The 18,128-nt window shown below is 35.2% G+C and overlaps 4 protein-coding genes across 4 annotated transcripts; 2 read left to right on the plus strand and 2 right to left on the minus strand.

Annotated features, from left to right (window-relative positions):
• Window positions 1-4,738: 4,738 nt before the first annotated feature.
• Window positions 4,739-7,098, minus strand: LOC103873753 (O-fucosyltransferase 37). The gene is made up of 5 exons (XM_033272448.1): window positions 6,395-7,098; window positions 6,149-6,317; window positions 5,692-6,065; window positions 5,352-5,610; window positions 4,739-5,281 (listed from the first exon to the last, which is right to left on the minus strand). Exons 1-5 carry the CDS (start codon window positions 7,021-7,023, stop codon window positions 5,039-5,041), a joined length of 1,674 nt encoding a protein of 557 aa, XP_033128339.1. The 5' UTR covers window positions 7,024-7,098; the 3' UTR covers window positions 4,739-5,038.
• A 245-nt stretch (window positions 7,099-7,343) lies between these two features.
• Window positions 7,344-9,425, minus strand: LOC103873752 (adenylate kinase 4). Its single transcript, XM_009152145.3, has 6 exons — window positions 9,172-9,425; window positions 8,439-8,584; window positions 8,206-8,325; window positions 7,958-8,125; window positions 7,789-7,878; window positions 7,344-7,694 (listed from the first exon to the last, which is right to left on the minus strand). The coding sequence occupies exons 1-6, from the start codon at window positions 9,269-9,271 to the stop codon at window positions 7,596-7,598; spliced, it is 723 nt and encodes a 240-aa protein (XP_009150393.2). The 5' UTR covers window positions 9,272-9,425; the 3' UTR covers window positions 7,344-7,595.
• A 148-nt stretch (window positions 9,426-9,573) lies between these two features.
• On the plus strand, window positions 9,574-15,265 carry LOC103873754 (ribonuclease J). The gene is made up of 17 exons (XM_009152147.3): window positions 9,574-9,932; window positions 10,205-10,448; window positions 10,523-10,646; window positions 10,743-10,799; window positions 10,930-11,121; window positions 11,198-11,275; window positions 11,363-11,545; window positions 11,662-11,742; window positions 11,890-11,955; window positions 12,038-12,130; window positions 12,226-12,351; window positions 12,468-12,581; window positions 12,760-12,855; window positions 12,927-13,024; window positions 13,093-13,969; window positions 14,161-14,423; window positions 15,181-15,265. The coding sequence occupies exons 1-16, from the start codon at window positions 9,734-9,736 to the stop codon at window positions 14,254-14,256; spliced, it is 2,724 nt and encodes a 907-aa protein (XP_009150395.1). The 5' UTR covers window positions 9,574-9,733; the 3' UTR covers window positions 14,257-14,423; window positions 15,181-15,265.
• Window positions 15,266-15,332: 67 nt separating this feature from the next.
• LOC103873755 (UPF0235 protein At5g63440) lies at window positions 15,333-17,435 on the plus strand. Its single transcript, XM_009152148.3, has 7 exons — window positions 15,333-15,564; window positions 16,017-16,131; window positions 16,212-16,365; window positions 16,444-16,540; window positions 16,642-16,730; window positions 16,842-16,910; window positions 17,103-17,435. Exons 1-7 carry the CDS (start codon window positions 15,450-15,452, stop codon window positions 17,160-17,162), a joined length of 699 nt encoding a protein of 232 aa, XP_009150396.1. The 5' UTR covers window positions 15,333-15,449; the 3' UTR covers window positions 17,163-17,435.
• Window positions 17,436-18,128: the final 693 nt, after the last annotated feature.

Below are 18,128 nucleotides of genomic sequence, written 5' to 3' on the forward strand. Positions count from 1 at the left end.
AAATTTATTTAAAAGTTATTTCTTTGTTTTAAAAAATATAAATTTTGTTTTTAAAGATAATAAAGAAAGAAAATTGTAAAAGAAAAATATTAACTAAAAAAATCTAGAAAAAACGAATTATAAAATCCTACAAGTATAAGAAATTATTTAATAAAAATCATAAAGTAAAACTTACTATAAAATAAGTAATATTTATATTTTTAAAGCCTAAACAAAAGAAAATTCTAAAAATATTACTATTATTTTACTGTAAATAACAAAGTTTCCTTTTTATAGATAATTGTATGTTAATAAATTATAAACAAAAAAAAGCTACAATATTTCACAACTATATTTAGGTTTTAGCTTCCACATATTATTTTCAAAAAAAGAAAATTTTATTTACGAGAAAAATATTACCTAAGTATTTTCTTTTAATTTCTTGATACATCTCACTTTGTTTATAATCTTACTACATTTTATGATGCTAACGCAATTGTTTTTAATTATGAGTATGTATGAATATTTCAAATATGTGTTTGTACATATAAGACAAAATATAAAAATTTTAAACATAAAATATTATTAGAAATAAATTAATTTTAAACAATTTTTAAACAAAAACGAATTATAGTATCATAGCAATACAAGAAAACTTTTAATGAAAAATATTAAAGAAAATAATTATAAAATAAGTAAGTTACCTTTTTTAAAAATCTAAATAAAATAAAATTGTAAAAGCAATATTATTTTTCTTATAAATAACTAACTTTCTTTTTTCATAAGTAATTTTGTGTTGAGAAAATTATAAACCAAAATAACTTCAAATATTTTACTCGGTATGATCATTACATATGCCAATAAAAAGAGTTATATTGTTAATGTGTCAATAAAAACCTGCCATTATGTGAAAATAACTTTTTTTTCCTAAAATCCTAAATAAAATAGATTTGTAAAAGAGTTTTTCCTTTTTTAATCTTGACCAAATAAGATTTTATTTTTAAAAAAAATCCTTACAAAAGATAATTGTAAAAGTCTATATAATAGTAATTTTCACTTTTAAAATTTAATGATAAACATTATACTAAAAATTATTTAATGAACAAATAAACATTGTTAAAATATTTGTGATATTGAAAAAAAAAATTTTGAAAATAGGAACTTCTAAAAATAGTTAATATTAACTGGAAATAATTATTTGATAGTAATTTTATTTTTCTAAATACTAAACAAAATAAAATTTTAAAATATTATTTAATATTAATTTCCTTTTCTAAAACCCTAAAAAAACTTTAAGAGAATATTTGATATATTTTTAAAAAATCATAAACAAAAGATATTTTATCATATTTTTAAGTTCTAACCAGAATAAAATTGTAAAAACTTATTTGGTAATGTTTTTTAGAGATAATTTGATGATGAACATGATACTAAAAATTAATCCCTCTGTTTAAAATTAGTTTAGATACAAATTGTATAAATAATATTTTTTAAACCTATTTAATAGTAACTAGAAATAATTATTTGATAATAATTTATTTTTCCTAAAATTTTAAAGAGAAGATAATTATAAAAGGTTATATGATAGTAATTTCCCTTTTCTATAATCCTAAAAAAAAATATAAAGGAGTATTTGATATATATATATATATATATATATATATATATATATATATATATATATATATACAGAATGATTGTAAATGAAAAGGAGCCCTTTAAAAAATAATCCAAACAACAATAAAATTTAAAATTATTTAATAATAACTAAAAAAAAGAATTCGATGACAAGTATGAATTATGATGTTAAAACTATTTAACTAACAAAAATCAAAAACTAGGATTGCGTCATGATTGCTATTTATATGTGTTTGGTCATATGAAAATCATACACATGTTTGATATATATTTTCATGTTTGGTCATAAGAACTAGATTATTATTATTATTGTCAACGAAGTGATTTTTATATACATTTTGTCAAAAAAAAAATCAAGTTTCATCGCAATCTTATGACATTTTTTGTTTTTACTATGTAATATTTTTCTACTTCATTTTTAATTAAAATGTTGTTATAGAAATATATCATTAAGAAATAATAAATTAAGAGAATTATTAAGCATCAGATAAGTTTTAATAAAATATTAAATTATTACATAAGAAATTGTATGATGTTGTCAATGACTCGATTGACCTTATTTAACTTTCAATTTTCTTCATTCTAATTCTTAATTTGGGTTGGGTTGGGTTTAAATTAATAGGTATGCATGTTTTTTCTAGCACTAAATAGAAAGTTGATAAAAATTAACCTATGCACATGATTATAAAATACAAATATATTAACTGAGATTTATGTGTAAAAACGAGTTCTTAATTATAAAATAAGTCTCACACAATATATGCAAAAACAATCCTAAAAATAGAATAAAATGATTTATTACTTTTATTTCTTTATTAAATTAAAACATCAAACAAAATCCGTTGCAACGCACGGGCTCATATCTAGTGTTTTATATTCTGTAGAATTAATTCTAGGGCAAATTTTACAAATAACCATTTTTTTTAATTTTTTTCACAAATAGTTTCTAAGAGAAAAAAGTAAAAAATGATTCGTAGCAGAAAAAAAAAACCAAAATAAATTTCACTTAAAAAAGCAAAAATAACCAAAATAATTTTACAAAAAAAGCAAAAAATTCTTATACCTCTTGTTTTATAGACATGGGTGAAGCTAGGGTGCAAGTAATTAGTATAAATCAAATAATTAAGATATACTATGATGATAAAAGTTAAAATAGGAAGGCATTGAAACCGTGTTCAGCAGAATTTGTGGGTGCAATTCAACCAAATAAGCCACTTTTACATAGGGAGTGATTGGTTAGGTTTTATCTTTCTATTTTAGCTTTATTTATTTTTAAATAACTAAATTTTACCAATCATGTTATAGCTTTATTTTTAAAAATTAAAGTCTACATCAAGTTTTTATTTAGTTTTACCAATCATGTTTTAGCTTTATTTTTAAAGCTAAAACAAAAAATAAAGCAAAAATTTTTCTTATGTATTTTAGGCAAAAATGCTACATCATCTTTTAACTTTTTATAGGTTGTAGAATCTGTAAAATGAAAAAAAATATATCTATAATATCAAATCAATTATATAATCATAATAAAAACTTTTATAAATATTTTAATTTTGAATTTGAGTGTTTTTTAATTATTAAGATATTTAAATAATATAAATATTATTTACATATCACATTTTAAATTACAATAAATTTTGATAATTTATACAAAAATATTAATATAAATTATTTTAATTCATATAAAATAATAATTTTATATATACAACACATATTTCATATATTTTATTTTAAAATATCTACAACATATAACTTACAGGTACAACAAATTTAACTACAACAAAAGTCTCTGCATAAAAAGTCTACCGTAACAACTTTACAGGTACAACCAATTTAACTACAGCTAAACATCTACAGCTAAATTTTTAAAGCCACAGTCGAACCAATCATCACATATGGTAATGGGTGCACATGCACACCCATACCTTTAAACCTAGTTTCGCCCCTATTTATATAAAGATATACAAATAGAAATAAATAATAAAAAATAGTTTTATAGTTTTGAATGATATATTTTTAATTTGAACTTTTTATAATTCTTTTTGGAATTTTCCTTTCAAATTTTTGTTTTGAAATTCAAAAATAATTTTTGAAACTATTTTCAAAATTTTATATTTAAATTCTAATATATATATATATATATTTTAAACTCCACTCCCAAAACACTATCCTCTAACATCAAACCTTAAATCTATATTAGTTAACTGTAGGGGTATAAGTGTATATTTATATTTTAATGAAATTTCTTTGATCATTTTTACCGATTCTTTTTGTGAAAATAAACTTAAAAAAAATTATAAAAGGGAATTCAATTCTCCCAAATAGCCCATTTTGTTTTGTCACAAAAAAGTTTTCTAAGAAAAAATGACTAAAAAGGTTCATTAAAGAGACAGAAGACCACTCTACCCTTATTTTATAGATATACAAATATAAATTAAAAAAATAGAAACAAATCTTTTTATTGTTTTGAATTATATGTTTCAAATTCAAACTTTTTATCAAAAAAAAAAATTTAGAACTTTTTTTTTTGAAAATTTCTTTTTGAAATTCGAGAATACTTTTTGAAACAATTTTTAAATTTTATTTTTTTTATTTTTAATTTTTAAAAATTTTAAACTCTACTCCTAAAACCACACTCCTTACCTCTAAACTAAATCTATATTACTCTTAAATAAAACATTGTTTTGGTTTTTTTGGGCTCTTTTGTAAAAATAAATTATAAAGGCTATTCTAGAGAATTTCTTTTAATTATACATGTAATAAAACTTCAATTAAAAATTTATATTATTTCGAATACTAATTACGTGATACTGACCAAAAGAAAAACATATATGAACAGTGGTCTGCAAATCGACATTTGGTAGTTGTGTAATTTTGTTGTCAACAAAATAATTTTTTTAATAGATTCTGTTAACCATGTGACCTTTTTTTCAGTGTGAAGGGGAGTGTATCATATAACATGTGAGAAAATGAACTTGTTGAATTTTTCGTAGTCTTTGAAACTTTTCTATATATTTTACAAAATTATTATTCATGTGATTCCAGCACTGCTATTTTTACCAACTCCAAAATATTATTAAAAATATTTGTGTTTGTTGAAATATAATTATACACTCTTTAGTACTTTATGTGAGAGACTAAAACTCATTATGCAAAATGTATATGTTTTCTGAAGCGGGAAATACAAATATGTACGCCGTGAAATATACACGTGACTCACTGATGAACAATGGATGAATATAATCTTCTACGACGACCAAAAACAGTTCTGTACATTTACAGTAGACAATATGTACACAAGTAGGATACAGCTGGACATGCCTATGGCAAGTTTTGCCTTCAGGAGCAAGGAATCTGAGCTACAAGAACCCTTCAGACCTGACTTTTGTTTCTGAGTATTGCTTAGAGGAGCAAGGAACCTGAACTAGAAGAAACCTATAGACCTGTGTTTACCATGTCGACACATACACTCCGGAACAGGATAAGCCAATACGTCACGATCTCTCCTCCCTCTCCTTGACTCAGGATGACCTTGAGACTTGCCGTGAAGTTTCCGAGCCACACGACTGAGCTCAGATTCCGAAACCGAAGGGTTCTCCATTAAAGGAAGCATCGCTCTCTTGTTAGGCATTATAAACTTCCTGTGCCCTACATAAGCTCTGTTTCCCTGAAAAGATCAAAAGAGTTAATGCCTTCCGTGTAACACACGCTTACATATATGTGTGCGTATTACTTACCTGCATAGCTTTGGCCATGTTTCCGCCATGTGAAGGAAGAAAAACATCGCTGCTAAGTGAGACAATGTAGTCAATAGCAGCCAAAGCTGAAGACCTATTGGCGTAAGGCAACAACTCGCCTTTACGAGCTAATGTCTCCTTTGTCACCAAGTTAGCAAACTCTTTAGCTAGTGGCTCCATCGCTCGTGACCCACCAAACGGCTCACCTCCTGCCACATAGATCGATGCATTGCTCGGTGCTCCTAATGCCTTCAACAACCTTGAAACCCAAGAAAAGACTCCAGCTTTAGGTTAACCATCAGACAGTTTCTCATGTTAGTTTCTTCTTTTAGTAAGTTACCTTGCAATCTCATATGCATTGAGAGGACATAACCCAGCAAGCCTACGCTCTGTATATGTCAAGTTGAGTCTACCAGTGAGGTACCTCGGCTGAGACATTCTTGTTTCCGCTATGATTCTGTCGAACTCTGTGCCTAAACCGGTGAGACAACCGGTTCTTACCCAAACATCTTTCTCTAGCCTTAAGTGGAGAGCTATGTATGGACCTTCAATCCACATCCTTCTCGCGAGTTTGTTCCCAAGATTCTCAATCGGTGCTCTGAATCTAAGTGCATGGAAAGCAACCTTGCATCGGAGTTTCTGCAGATCCAGAGGGATGTTCTTGGCTAGCCTTGAGTCTAAGCCTTTCAACACCAAAAGCCCTTCCTCGTTCAACTGTATTTACTTAAAAACATTCAGAATCAAAACAATCAGAGAAACTCTAAACTAGTAAGCAGAAGAAGAAGTCATCATCACACCTGTTTGAAGAACTTAGCACGGATCCAAACCGGAGAAACATCCCACGGAATCTGATTCTCAATAGTCTGTCTAGACATAAGATGCGTTGACGGTAAAGAAGAAACAACACGCACGTCCGATCTAAGCGTTTTCTTGAAATGCTCCACGTCGAAAACGTCAGAGAACTCACTGAAACAAAAACAGATCACTAAAAACCTAGAAGATACCTTGACTCACAAGTTAACTTCGTTTTATTTAAATTATACCTTTCGTCACCCCAAACACGATTCACCTGCAAAACAGGAACAACAAGAGCAGCTTCAAGAATCGTCGCGATCACAACAGCGTCAACGATCTGATTACGCTGCTGGTTGAGTCCACCAGAGACAACCACGACGATGAAACGTTTCTTCTCTTTAGAGACTCTCGCAGCTTTCTTCCTGTAAGACAAACTGAAACCCAAACAAGGCTTGTAACCTTCACCGTTGGGCTGTTTCCAGAACTCCCTCTCCTCCTCCGTCATGTTCCCGGAACGTCCTCCTCTCGCCGGTAAAGGAAGCAGCGTGGAAGGGACGGAGACGGCGAGGGAAGTTAGGAGATGGCGAGGGTCGTCGGAGACGAAGAAACCGAGAGGGGAAGATGGCGAGGAGACGATGCAAGTGGAGCTGGTGGTTAGAGACGATGCGAGGAACGAGATTCCCGAGAAAAGGAGAGAAAGTGAGACGAGGAGGAGGAAGATTTGCTGAGGCGTGCAGCGAGTTTGGTGGTGGTGGTTGAGGTATCGAGGACTGGTTCTCTTCGGGGGAGAGAAGAAGAGGAGAGAGAAGTGGAGGAAGTGAGATGGTGGATGCGGAGTGAAGAAAGGGTTCTTGATTGTTCTCAGCGTTTTCGCCATTGAAGCTCTTTCAAAGCTTCTCTCTGCGCAAAGAAAAGAGTTTTGAAGAAGAGAGTCGTTAATTCAGTTACAGAGATTAACCAACTGATATGGCAAACCGCTCCTCTGTATTTATAGTTTGTTACAATTTGGACCTTGATTTTGTTTTGTCGTTAAATTACCCATGATCAAATACGAATTTTTTAATCATGAGCTTTGCAAATTGGAGAATCCCAAGTTACGACCGGTTATCGTTTTGGTTAGTACTTGACCGGTTCTTTATCAAAGTTGTTGTTAATCAAATCAGGCTTTCACGTCACTCTGTTTATGAAGAGAAAAGAGGAATGTAAAGAGACTCTGCAGAAAAGAACTCAAGCGTTAAACAGGAGACAAGAGAATATTCAAGATCGTTTCGATCCAAAGTATCAATTATTTTTGCCGATGTTTAAAGAAAAAAGTCGAACAAAAGACTAAAAAAAACTGTCATTCCGCAGATGAGTAGATATATAGTTGATTGTCTCTCTTGTAGGAAGGAAAAGAATGGTTTCTAACCAGAGGAGATGACTGCTTGAGCCCTGAGCAGTCTTTCATCATCAGGACAATGCTTTTTGAACCTCTGATGTGACTTCTTTGGGAGGCTTCTCGGCCTTGATGTTTGTAAGAACAGACTTCTTCGCGTAGTAATCGATCACCTATCAGCGATGAAAGAACGTTAACATGAAAACAATGAAGCTCGGAGGCAAACACAGGCTAGAGAAGTAGTAATGTGAAAAAGGGAATCAATACCGGTTCAGTTTGACTGTGGAAAGCAGCAAGCCTCGACCTTAGAACCTCAGCATTATCATCTTTGCGTTGGATCAGAGGCTCTCCGGTAATCTTCAAATGGAAAATGATGTGATCAGATGTTTTGGAGGGAACTTGAATAGACAGAAGAAAGGTTAATTAAGAGTCTTACATCATCAACTCCAGGGGTCTTGGGAGGCGCGAACTTGGTGTGGTAACTCCTGCCACTAGATGGGTGGATCCATCTCCCGGTGATCCTTTCCTCCAGGACTGAGTCATCGATGGCAAAGTTGAGGACTTTGTCAATTCCAGTTCCACGCTTCTTAAGCATCTCGTCTAGCTGCAAACAAACAACCATAAGAACAAGAAAGAGAGACAGAAGAAACAGTGACGACGTTTTTATATTGAACAGTACAGTACCTTCTCTGCTTGAGCAACAGTCCTGGGAAACCCATCAAGGATGAAACCTTTCTGACATTTTGGCTTGTTCATGGCTTCATCAATTATACCAACAACCAACTCATCAGTGACAAGCGCTCCCTGTAAAAATAATTACAAAAAAAAAACGATAATCCAATCAACAAAAGCAATGGAAACAATGAGCAAACAAGATGTCTCTCAAAGAAAGGGAATAAAAAAAAAAGAGAGGAGACCTTGTCCATAGCTTCTTTGGCCTTGAGACCAAGAGGGGTCTTAGAAGCAACAGCAGCTCTTAACATGTCTCCAGTGGATAAATGACACAAGCAATACTCATCCTTCACTATTGGAGATTGTGTACCTTTCCCTGACCCTGGAGGTCCTGCAACTCACACAAAACAAAGTCTTCTCAACACTCAATCACACATGTAGGAATCATCGCCACCTTGATTCCATAAGGAAAGAGACAACTTATTCACAGTCTCAAACACACAACACAAGAACCTGAATTTCACCAAATATCTCAGACATGATCTAAAACTTATGTGACACAACCAAATAATGAAATTTAAGATCTAGAAAGCCTGAAACAACTTATTCACACTTTCAGACACACAACAAAAGACATCAGCATTGACATTCCGAGTATCTTTAACATTATCTGAAAGTCAGGTACCAGACCAAACAGTGAAGTTTTTAGATCTACAATGTCCTAAAAACAAAACCAATTGAGACGAGACTCTAGTGAAACGGAGCTTTTTCAACTTCATGATTCGTGAAACACGAACTCGTTCAAGCTCACTGAAACAATATCTCAGATCTAAAAGCTACCCACCCTCCTAAAAAGTTTTACACTTTCACAATCAATTCAGTAAATTTCACCAAAGAGAAACAATTGAACAACAAAAGTTCCGGATCTAACGAAATTACAAAGATAAACGAACAGAAGAAGACCGATGGGTGACATACCAATGAAGATGAGGCGTTTGTCTGGCTTTTGAGCACATTTGAGACGGCGGAGGAGCTCGGACATGAGATCCACCGTCTGAACATCTTCCAAATCCGCCATAGCTTCGCCTCCTATCTGTTGTGTCGCTTAAAGTCTTCGTTTTTCTCCAAAGGTTTTTTTTTTTTGCCTTCGCTAGTCAAAAGGATATAGCATTAACCGGACTCGGGTTTATCAAATTCGGGTCGGAGCTCCTGTTCTCGTGGATTACCACTCGCTTGAACTTTAATTGAAGATCTTATTTAGCCCAATAGCCGGCCCACCAAAAATAATATTGGAGTTGGCGAATGGTTTAATGATGTTAATAAAACCCTAATATCCGGTTAAGAAATAACCGGGTTTCGAAGGTTTTTGGGTATTCGTCTCCATCAGATAAGAAAGAAAGATAGTTTACAGTCACAGACAGAGATACTTTTCTTTCTCTCAATCTCTCTCTCTCTCTCCCTCTCCATTTCCCGCTTCCCCTAATCCTTAAACCCCTTATCTCTGCATCTAGGGTTCCTTAGTTTTCGTTATTACACAGTGATGAAACCTGCTGCCTCTTTGCATGGTTACCCTTCTTCCCCTATCTACTTCGATGCTCGCAGACCAGTTCCTACTCCTCCCTCCAAAATGGCAGCTTTCAGTGCTCTATCGCTTTCTCCTTACTCTTTCACCTTCCGACAAAGCTCTCCAGTTAGGTCTACCGTTTCGTGTTCCGTCACTTCTCCTCCTGCCTCTTCTGGTCTGATGTTTCTTCCTCTCTCTTGTCTTTTTCGTTTTCTTGGTTCCTCAAAGTTTTTGCTTTTCCCTGGAATAAAAAATGAGTTATTTTTAATTGTTACAGAAAAAAGGTTGCAACTTTTTTAGTGATTCGATTCTAGTTTATTGGTGATTCTTCCACATTTATTCATATGAACTAGAAACTTGGAGTTTTGTTGTTTATAAGTTCTTTGATAGTAACACTCTGTGTTATAGTGACTTTATTTGTTGGGTCTTGTGTTATGTTCGTTACAGGTACTTCTTCTTCTTCTTCTTCTTCCAATAAGACACCTCGTAGAAGATCTGGTAGACTAGAAGGAGCGGGGAAAAGCATGGAGGACTCTGTGAAACGTAAAATGGAACAGTTTTATGAAGGAACCGATGGACCTCCGCTCCGTGTCCTTCCCATAGGTGGCCTTGGTGAGATCGGGATGAACTGTATGCTTGTTGGCAACTATGATCGTTACATTCTAATCGACGCCGGTATTATGTTCCCTGAGTAAGTCTTGGAGATCCATATATCTTTGTTATTATTATTAGTGTGCGGTGCTGACATTCTGTGGATTATTACAGTTATGATGACCCTGGGGTCCAGAAAATTATGCCAGACACAGGGTTTATCAGACGATGGAAACACAAGATTGAAGCTGTTGTTATAACGCATGGTCATGAAGATCACATTGGTGCCTTGCCTTGGGTAATGTCTTCTTCCACTCTTCTAAATGGCCATAAAGAGCCGTAAATCATTGTTAGGGTCTCTCTTTCTTTAACCAATACTATTTTGCGTGCGCAGGTTATCCCAGCTTTGGACTCTAATACACCAATATTCGCATCATCCTTTACCATGGAGGTGATTTCCACCTTGATCCTTGCTATTTCACTTGCTCTCTCAATTTTTCTTGTATTTTTAACATCTTCTAAGCTTAGATGTATCGTTTTATCTCATGGATGTGATTTTCTTTTTTTTATCTATGCAATAGCTTATAAAGAAGCGCTTGAAGGAGCATGGGATCTTTGTTCAGTCTAGGCTCAAGACATTTAATACTCGAAGGAGATTTATGGCTGGACCATTTGAAATAGAACCCATTACAGTTACTCACTCTATTCCTGATTGTAGTGGTTTAGTCCTCCGTTGCGCTGATGGTAATATTCTTCACACCGGAGACTGGAAGGTAGAGTAACAACCCCCTTCTTAAACTATTTCGTGTCCCTTTGTATAGTCATCAAGCTAATCTGATTAATTAACAGATTGATGAAGCACCATTGGATGGAAAAGTCTTTGATCGTGAGGCTTTAGAGGAACTCTCTAAGGAAGGAGTCACGTTGGTAAGGATTATGTGCTGAGTCATACTCTTGTTACATGTTGATAGCATTGTTATACTGACTACTTTAGGTTGATAATGTGTTACACAGATGATGAGTGACTCAACAAATGTATTGTCACCGGGAAGGACAACTAGCGAAAAAGTGGTAGCAGATGCTCTGGTGAGGAATGTAATGGCGGCCAAGGGAAGAGTTATCACAACTCAGTTTGCCTCCAATATACACCGTTTAGGAAGTATTAAGGCTGCTGCTGATTTAACTGGTCGAAAGTTGGTATGTCTTATTTCTCATGCCACGTGTTCCAATTTTCCTCAAGCTGTGCATCAACAAATTTCATTTCGGTAGTTAAACGTGCAGAATTTCATTTGTTTTTGTTCTTTTTCATGTAGGTCTTTGTTGGCATGTCCTTGAGGACATATCTAGAAGCAGCTTGGAAGGATGGAAAGGCTCCAATTGACCCGTCAAGTTTGGTATGACTCCTCTCTCTTATACAGCATCTTGTATGATTAATGTGAAGAGATACCTACGTGCACTAACCACTAATGATGCATAGAGTTTTGTTTTTATTTGAGTGTATCTTTCTAATTTAAGTGCATCTTTCATCCTTTTTTTCGCAGGTGAAAGTTGAAGATATTGAAGCATATTCTCCTAAGGACTTATTGATCGTCACGACTGGATCACAAGTAAGTTGATCTCCTAAAACCGGGGATTTTTGAACTTGAGTTTCCTCACTAACTAACTTAATTTGACAATGACTCTGAACAGGCGGAACCACGCGCTGCCCTGAATCTTGCGTCATATGGAAGTAGTCATGCTTTCAAACTTACCAAGGAAGACATAATACTTTACTCAGCCAAGGTATTAGAGAGATGTTATATGAAAAGTGTATCACTGATAAGATGGATAACAGGATCATTGCTGATATCTATTCTCGGTCTTATGTTTTACTAAAGGTAATCCCAGGCAATGAATCAAGAGTAATGAAGATGATGAATCGGTTAGCAGATATCGGTCCAAAAATTGTCATGGGTAAAAATGAAATGCTGCACACATCTGGTCATGCCTACCGTGGAGAGTTGGTAAGTCGCAGCAAATAGTTGTTCCATTTTGATTTTTCTTTTGATGCAAATTTGATGAATATCTAGAGAAAAACTTGTTCCTGATGATTGGTTTTTAATTCAACTTGTTTTTGAAGGAAGAGGTTCTTAAAATAGTGAAACCCCAGCATTTTCTCCCCATACATGGAGAACTTTTGTTTCTCAAGGAGCATGAGTTGCTCGGGAAGTCTACTGGGATTCGTCACACTACTGTAAGTCTCTCACCAAAGATCTGTGGAATCATGGTAGATAGATATAGCATTCACCATATGTATATATATAACTCACAATAATAAAAGTAAATATCAACCCATGTTTGCCTGGCATTGAGCCTAAAAGCTTTAGCTAAATGTTCTCACGATTTTTCTACTTTACTTTCTCCAACTTCAGGTTATAAAGAATGGAGAGATGCTTGGAGTTTCTCACTTAAGAAATAGAAGAGTTTTGTCCAATGGATTTAGCTCTCTTGGGAGGGAGAACTTGCAGGTTTGTTTAAATTATCTGTCTATACTTTAATGGCTTTGAGTAGATACCGAATAAACATATCCCTGCTGCAGTTAATGTATAGTGACGGTGATAAGGCATTTGGCACAGCAAGTGAACTCTGTATTGACGAGAGACTCAGAATATCATCGGATGGCATTATAGTTCTGAGGTATTACATCTTTGGTAAAAAAACTTATGCCGATGAATAATCTTATAATAACCCTTTTTATAACACAGCATGGAAATCATGCGCCCGGGCGCCTCGGAGAACACTTTGAAAGGGAAGATAAGAATCACAACGCGATGTATGTGGCTTGACAAAGGAAGACTATTAGATGCACTTCACAAGGCAGCACATGCTGCTCTATCAAGTTGTCCTGTGAACTGTCCCTTGTCTCACATGGAAAGAACAGTCTCCGAAGTCCTGAGGAAGATTGTGAGGAAGTACAGTGGTAAAAGGCCTGAAGTCATTGCCATAGCCATGGAAAATCCCATGGCGGTCCGAGCTGATGAGGTCAGTGCGAGGATGTCCGGGGATCCAAATCTTGGCTCTGGAGTTGCAGCGTTAAGGAAAGTTGTGGAAGGAAACCATAAAAGAAACCGAACCAAGAAAGCACCTTCGCAAGAAGAAGCTGGGGAGATAATTGATAGTGCAGGACTACTAGCTGAGGAAGGAACCGCTTCGTCGACATACACAGAAGGTGCTGAAGATGTGCCTGTTCGGAGTTCTTCTGAAGAATCGGATGATTTTTGGAAATCATTCATCAATCCATCATCACCACCTTCACCTGATGAAACCAAAAACGTGGATAAGTCACCTGATGCAGAGACTAAAACAGAGGATAGCGAAAGCAGCAGAGAAGAGGAGGATGATGATAATACATCTGATTCTCAAACCAAGTCGTCAACAAAACGTGTGAGGAGGAACAAATGGAAGCCTGAGGAAGTTAAGAAGGTGATCAGAATGCGTGGAGAGTTGCACAGCAGGTTCCAAGTGGTGAAAGGTAGAATGGCTTTGTGGGAAGAGATCTCTTCAAATCTATCTGCTGAAGGAATCAATCGAAGCCCGGGACAGTGCAAGTCTCTGTGGGCGTCTCTTATTCAGAAATACGAGGTTCGTCTCTTAACTATCAGTAGCTGTTTGGTTTTGATGTTCATGTTTACAAGATTAAAAGCTCTAAACTTAGCAACAAGGATAGTTTAAGGCACACACACTCTCTCTCTACTTGAAACCATAACTTTAAAGCTTTCTATACATGTAGATAAGTTGTGACAGATTGTCGTACTATGTTTTTTTTTTGGCAGGAGTGCAAGGCGGATGAAAGAAGCAAGACGAGCTGGTCACATTATGAGGACATGAACAGCATTTTGTCTGAGTTAGACACACCTGCGCCTAAGTAATGTGATTACATTACATGTATCTTGCGAAAAGAGTCATCTCCAAAATATTAAATCGAACAGAGACATTCATTATGTTATGTAACATGTAAGATGATTTTTTGTCTGTAGAAGCCATTAAAACATGAATGCCTGCCAAGAAAGAAGAAAGCCTTGAGTCAGATGTTTAGGGGGGTTTATTGGTTTAAGAATTTTTAAAGAATTATAAAATTTTAAGAATCTATGGTTATTGGTTTATGGATTTTAAAAGTCTTTCCAAAATCCATTGTTATTGGTTTAAAGACTTTTAAATTCTGTTCAAATCCTTTGTTATTCAAAAAGTTTAGTTTTTATTGATTTTGCTATTCTATTAAATTCTATGGTTATTGGGAACTAAATTTTTTATATTTTTATGCATAAGCTAAACTTTGAAAATAACATGTCTACTCATAAGATTTCGATTTCTGAAATCTGTGTACTAATAAAAACATTCCCACGCTTTATGATATATATTTTTCTTGTTTGACATGTGATTTTCAGAAGATTTTTTTGTCGGTAAGTTTCGTATTTGGTGTGTTCTAACATAATTTTTCATTTGTATGAGTGGTGTCTAAAAAATATGTCATGTAGTATGAAAATAGAAAATGATTATTTTCACAACATAACTAAGAACAAACCATGCATAACACAAATAACCAATACCATAAAAATGCATTTGTCTATGTAAACACACCAAACGATAATATAATAGTGTCTCATCAAATTCATTGTTGAAAATTTCTACAACTTTTTTTGTACCTTAGAAGAAAGAACTTTTGAAAATTTATATTGTGCAAAATCTTAGTAATCAATAATAATCTATAGAAATCAATACATAATCTTTGATAGAAAGTAAGAAACATTTGTGAAATCTACTAAACTTTTAAAAATCGGTCAACTTCTAAAATCACTCGACTTGTGTTGGTTTGGTGTTTGCTCGGTTTAGAATCGATTTGGTTTAATAGAACAGATATATAAACCGGATTTTGTTGTTTCTGGTTCTTTGATTCTACGTCTGTTCCAACTACAAATCAAATCACTTTATCCCAGGATAAAATGAACCAATAAATTTTAACCAAATAGTTTGACGGTTTTGCCCCTGGGGCCCGTAACCCCAGCCGGATCCATTCGCCTATTAATCAGAGCGGAGGTGAGTTTGGAAAGATCGAGGAGGAGAGATGCCGAAGAGAACGACGCATACGTACTCGAGCGAGGACGCGGCGCCGGAAGGACCCGACTCTGATCTCTTCGTGTACTACTGCAAGCACTGTGGTTCTCATGTCCTCATCACTGGTTCGTTTCCCCCCTTTCACCTTCTTTCTAGAGTTAATTTGCCTGAAAATTAGACTTAAAATTGGCCCTTTTTGGGGGTTATAGATACACTGAGTGTAAGTGAGGATTGAAAGGTTCAGTCGTTGATTACTTTGAACATTAAGCAATGGAAGTTTGCAGTTTTTCAAATTGGTGGGCAGCTTCTTGCTTGAGTTTAGGTTAAACATGAAAGTACTTTTTAGATATTGCATTACTTCGATTTAGATTCTGAGTATGTTTGTTTTTTTATGAACTGAATGTGCTAACGCTTGTAACGCTCTATGTGGCCTTCCTTTGTCAGCTCATTGCATGTTTTCATGTAATTATGTAGAAAAGCTAATAACTTGTAAATCCTTAACCGGATTAAGAGAGTGTCTGTCTGCTGATTTAAATTTATAGGCGATATTTGTATACTGAATTGAATTTGTTACAAGATACGCAATTGCAGAAGATGCCAAAGAGGAAGACCGACAGATCCAGTGTGCTGGACAAGAAGAAGCACCTTGCTAGGTTGAATGTCAGCGAGGGAGGAAAAGTTTTATTAAAACGGTAAGGTTTGTTGATACAGTCTTCTTATGCACCAATCTTCTAAAAAAGTTTCTTTCTTTATGTTTTGATTAAACATCTAGCGGCGAAGGCAAACTGGAGAGACAGTTTAGAATGAACTGCATTGGCTGTGAGCTTTTTGTTTGTTATCGCGCTGATGAGAGTCTGGAAACTGCAGCCTTCGTTTACATTGTTGATGGAGCGCTTAGTGCTGTCGCTGCAGAAACTAACCCACAGGTACTATTGGTTTCTAATAGATTTTCTCAATTGCAAAATCAAACAATAGATGTTAAACATGTTATGTGTGGCGTACAGGATGCACCAGTGCCTCCCTGCATTTCACAGCTCGACGGTGGACTTGTTCAGGTCGCAATAGAAGTGGAAGACCGTGCACAACGTTCAGCAATCACAAGTAAGATATAGCCATATGACACCAACTCTAAAATTTTCTAGTCTCTTGACATGGATGTATGGTGATACGATTTGATTTTCTTATCCTTTTTATCTCTGCAGGAGTAAACGCTGATGATGTTCGTGTTACTATTGCCGCACCAGCAGCTCGTGGGGAAGCTAACAACGAGCTTCTGGAATTCATGGGAAGGGTATTAAAACATTTTTTTCCTAACCACTCCTTAAAGATTTGTTCTCTTACTTTGGAACTAGGCTTTTACTTAAATAGTGCAACACGAACTCTGTGTTTTTTGCTTTTTAAGGTGCTTGGTTTAAGGTTGAGCCAGATGACTCTCCAAAGAGGATGGAATAGCAAATCGAAACTCCTAGTGGTACGTTGACACTTCCTTCGATTCTCAAACGTTTTCATCAACTCCGTAGAGAATAACCTTATGAAGATTCATCTCTAGAAAAGCTTGGTGGTTTTTGTTTAGCTTTAGATATAAGGTTTTGTCTTTCTACTAATGGCACAAGCTCCTTTATGAATGTAAAGTATTGATTGTTTTTTTTGTTTAATACACCAGGTCGAGGATTTATCTGCTAGACAGGTGTACGAGAAGCTTCTTGAAGCCGTTGTATCATAAATTCTGTGGTTCGTGCATGTTGGTGAAGACATTAACCAAGAGTTCTGCAACCATATTGTTAAGACTCTCTGTAATTGGTTTGTCTCAGAGAAGGAAGAGTTTTATATTTTGCTTGAGAAGATGGACAAAATTGCTTTCGTCTTTCTGTTTTCATGCTTCCGAACCACAAGTATATACAGTCTTGTACTGTTAGTCGTTATAATCTTTTGATACTGCCATAAGTGTTTATCTTTTGAACTAGAAATTGAAAATCACATTTTACCGTTTGTCACATTTAATCGTCTAATCAAACACTTTTGTAACCTTGCATATTAAACATAACCTTGAATAAGACAACCTTCTCTCTCCTAACTAGCGTGTGCCGTCGCCGGAGGTCTCTCTCCTCCCGCATCTCCGTTTTACTTTGCTTCTTCGTGGTTCTGCTCCTCTATTGCTTTGTCCATGCCTATGTTCCTCCCTCTCTTCCCTGATTAGTGCCTCTTTCGCGAGGAGTGTTGATGTCAGTGGCGGGTTCGGTTGCTTTGGAGCTAGGGTGCGGTGGTGTGCTGCTGTGGCCTACGGTGGAGCCGGCTTTTAGGGTTTGAGTTTTGGATCGAGTTTCCCTTTTAGATCCGGGTCGTTTGTCTTCTCGCTCGAGTATGGTGTCTGCGGTTTGTCTCCGGTGGGGCTTTGCGGTCAAACGTGGGCTCTCTCTGGACATTCGACAAAGGCGGGTGGTTTAGCGTGCTTCTGCGGTGTCGTGGGGCTCGTCTCCTCTCTGCTCGAGTCAAGAGCTGTTCTTTTGGGATGTGATTCGCGAGCTGTGTTACGCAGCAGTGGTGGTGCCCAGCTCGAGACCGGATCGTGGGTGTTTCTCTTTCAGCTTGGATTTTGGTCGTCTATGGTCGATAGGTGGGTTATCGAGGCCTCTCCTCTCTTCAGCAGGTACCTTCCTCGTCATTGTCTTGGTGGCTCTAGTAAGTAGCG

Source organism: Brassica rapa, chromosome A06, assembly GCF_000309985.2.
Source record: "Brassica rapa cultivar Chiifu-401-42 chromosome A06, CAAS_Brap_v3.01, whole genome shotgun sequence".
Classification (NCBI taxonomy): domain Eukaryota; kingdom Viridiplantae; phylum Streptophyta; class Magnoliopsida; order Brassicales; family Brassicaceae; genus Brassica; species Brassica rapa.

What these genes read in the sequence shown, in the direction of transcription:
- LOC103873754 (XM_009152147.3), top strand. Translation starts at nt 9,734, where the DNA reads ATGAAACCTGCTGCCTCTTTGCATGGTTACCCTTCTTCCCCTATCTAC. An exon ending in ATGCCTACCGTGGAGAGTTG is followed by an intron (nt 12,352 to 12,467) that starts GTAAGTCGCAGC and finishes TTGTTTTTGAAG; the next exon opens with GAAGAGGTTCTTAAAATAGT. An exon ending in TTGGGAGGGAGAACTTGCAG is followed by an intron (nt 12,856 to 12,926) that starts GTTTGTTTAAAT and finishes TCCCTGCTGCAG; the next exon opens with TTAATGTATAGTGACGGTGA.
- LOC103873753 (XM_033272448.1), bottom strand. Translation starts at nt 7,023, where the DNA reads ATGGCGAAAACGCTGAGAACAATCAAGAACCCTTTCTTCACTCCGCAT. An exon ending in GTGCTAAGTTCTTCAAACAG is followed by an intron (nt 6,066 to 6,148) that starts GTGTGATGATGA and finishes AAGTAAATACAG; the next exon opens with TTGAACGAGGAAGGGCTTTT. An exon ending in AATGCATATGAGATTGCAAG is followed by an intron (nt 5,611 to 5,691) that starts GTAACTTACTAA and finishes TTGGGTTTCAAG; the next exon opens with GTTGTTGAAGGCATTAGGAG.
- LOC103873752 (XM_009152145.3), bottom strand. Translation starts at nt 9,271, where the DNA reads ATGGCGGATTTGGAAGATGTTCAGACGGTGGATCTCATGTCCGAGCTC. An exon ending in CCAAAGAAGCTATGGACAAG is followed by an intron (nt 8,326 to 8,438) that starts GTCTCCTCTCTT and finishes TTATTTTTACAG; the next exon opens with GGAGCGCTTGTCACTGATGA. An exon ending in AGACCCCTGGAGTTGATGAT is followed by an intron (nt 7,879 to 7,957) that starts GTAAGACTCTTA and finishes TTCCATTTGAAG; the next exon opens with ATTACCGGAGAGCCTCTGAT.
- LOC103873755 (XM_009152148.3), top strand. Translation starts at nt 15,450, where the DNA reads ATGCCGAAGAGAACGACGCATACGTACTCGAGCGAGGACGCGGCGCCG. An exon ending in TTCTCATGTCCTCATCACTG is followed by an intron (nt 15,565 to 16,016) that starts GTTCGTTTCCCC and finishes ATTTGTTACAAG; the next exon opens with ATACGCAATTGCAGAAGATG. An exon ending in TTCTGGAATTCATGGGAAGG is followed by an intron (nt 16,731 to 16,841) that starts GTATTAAAACAT and finishes TTGCTTTTTAAG; the next exon opens with GTGCTTGGTTTAAGGTTGAG.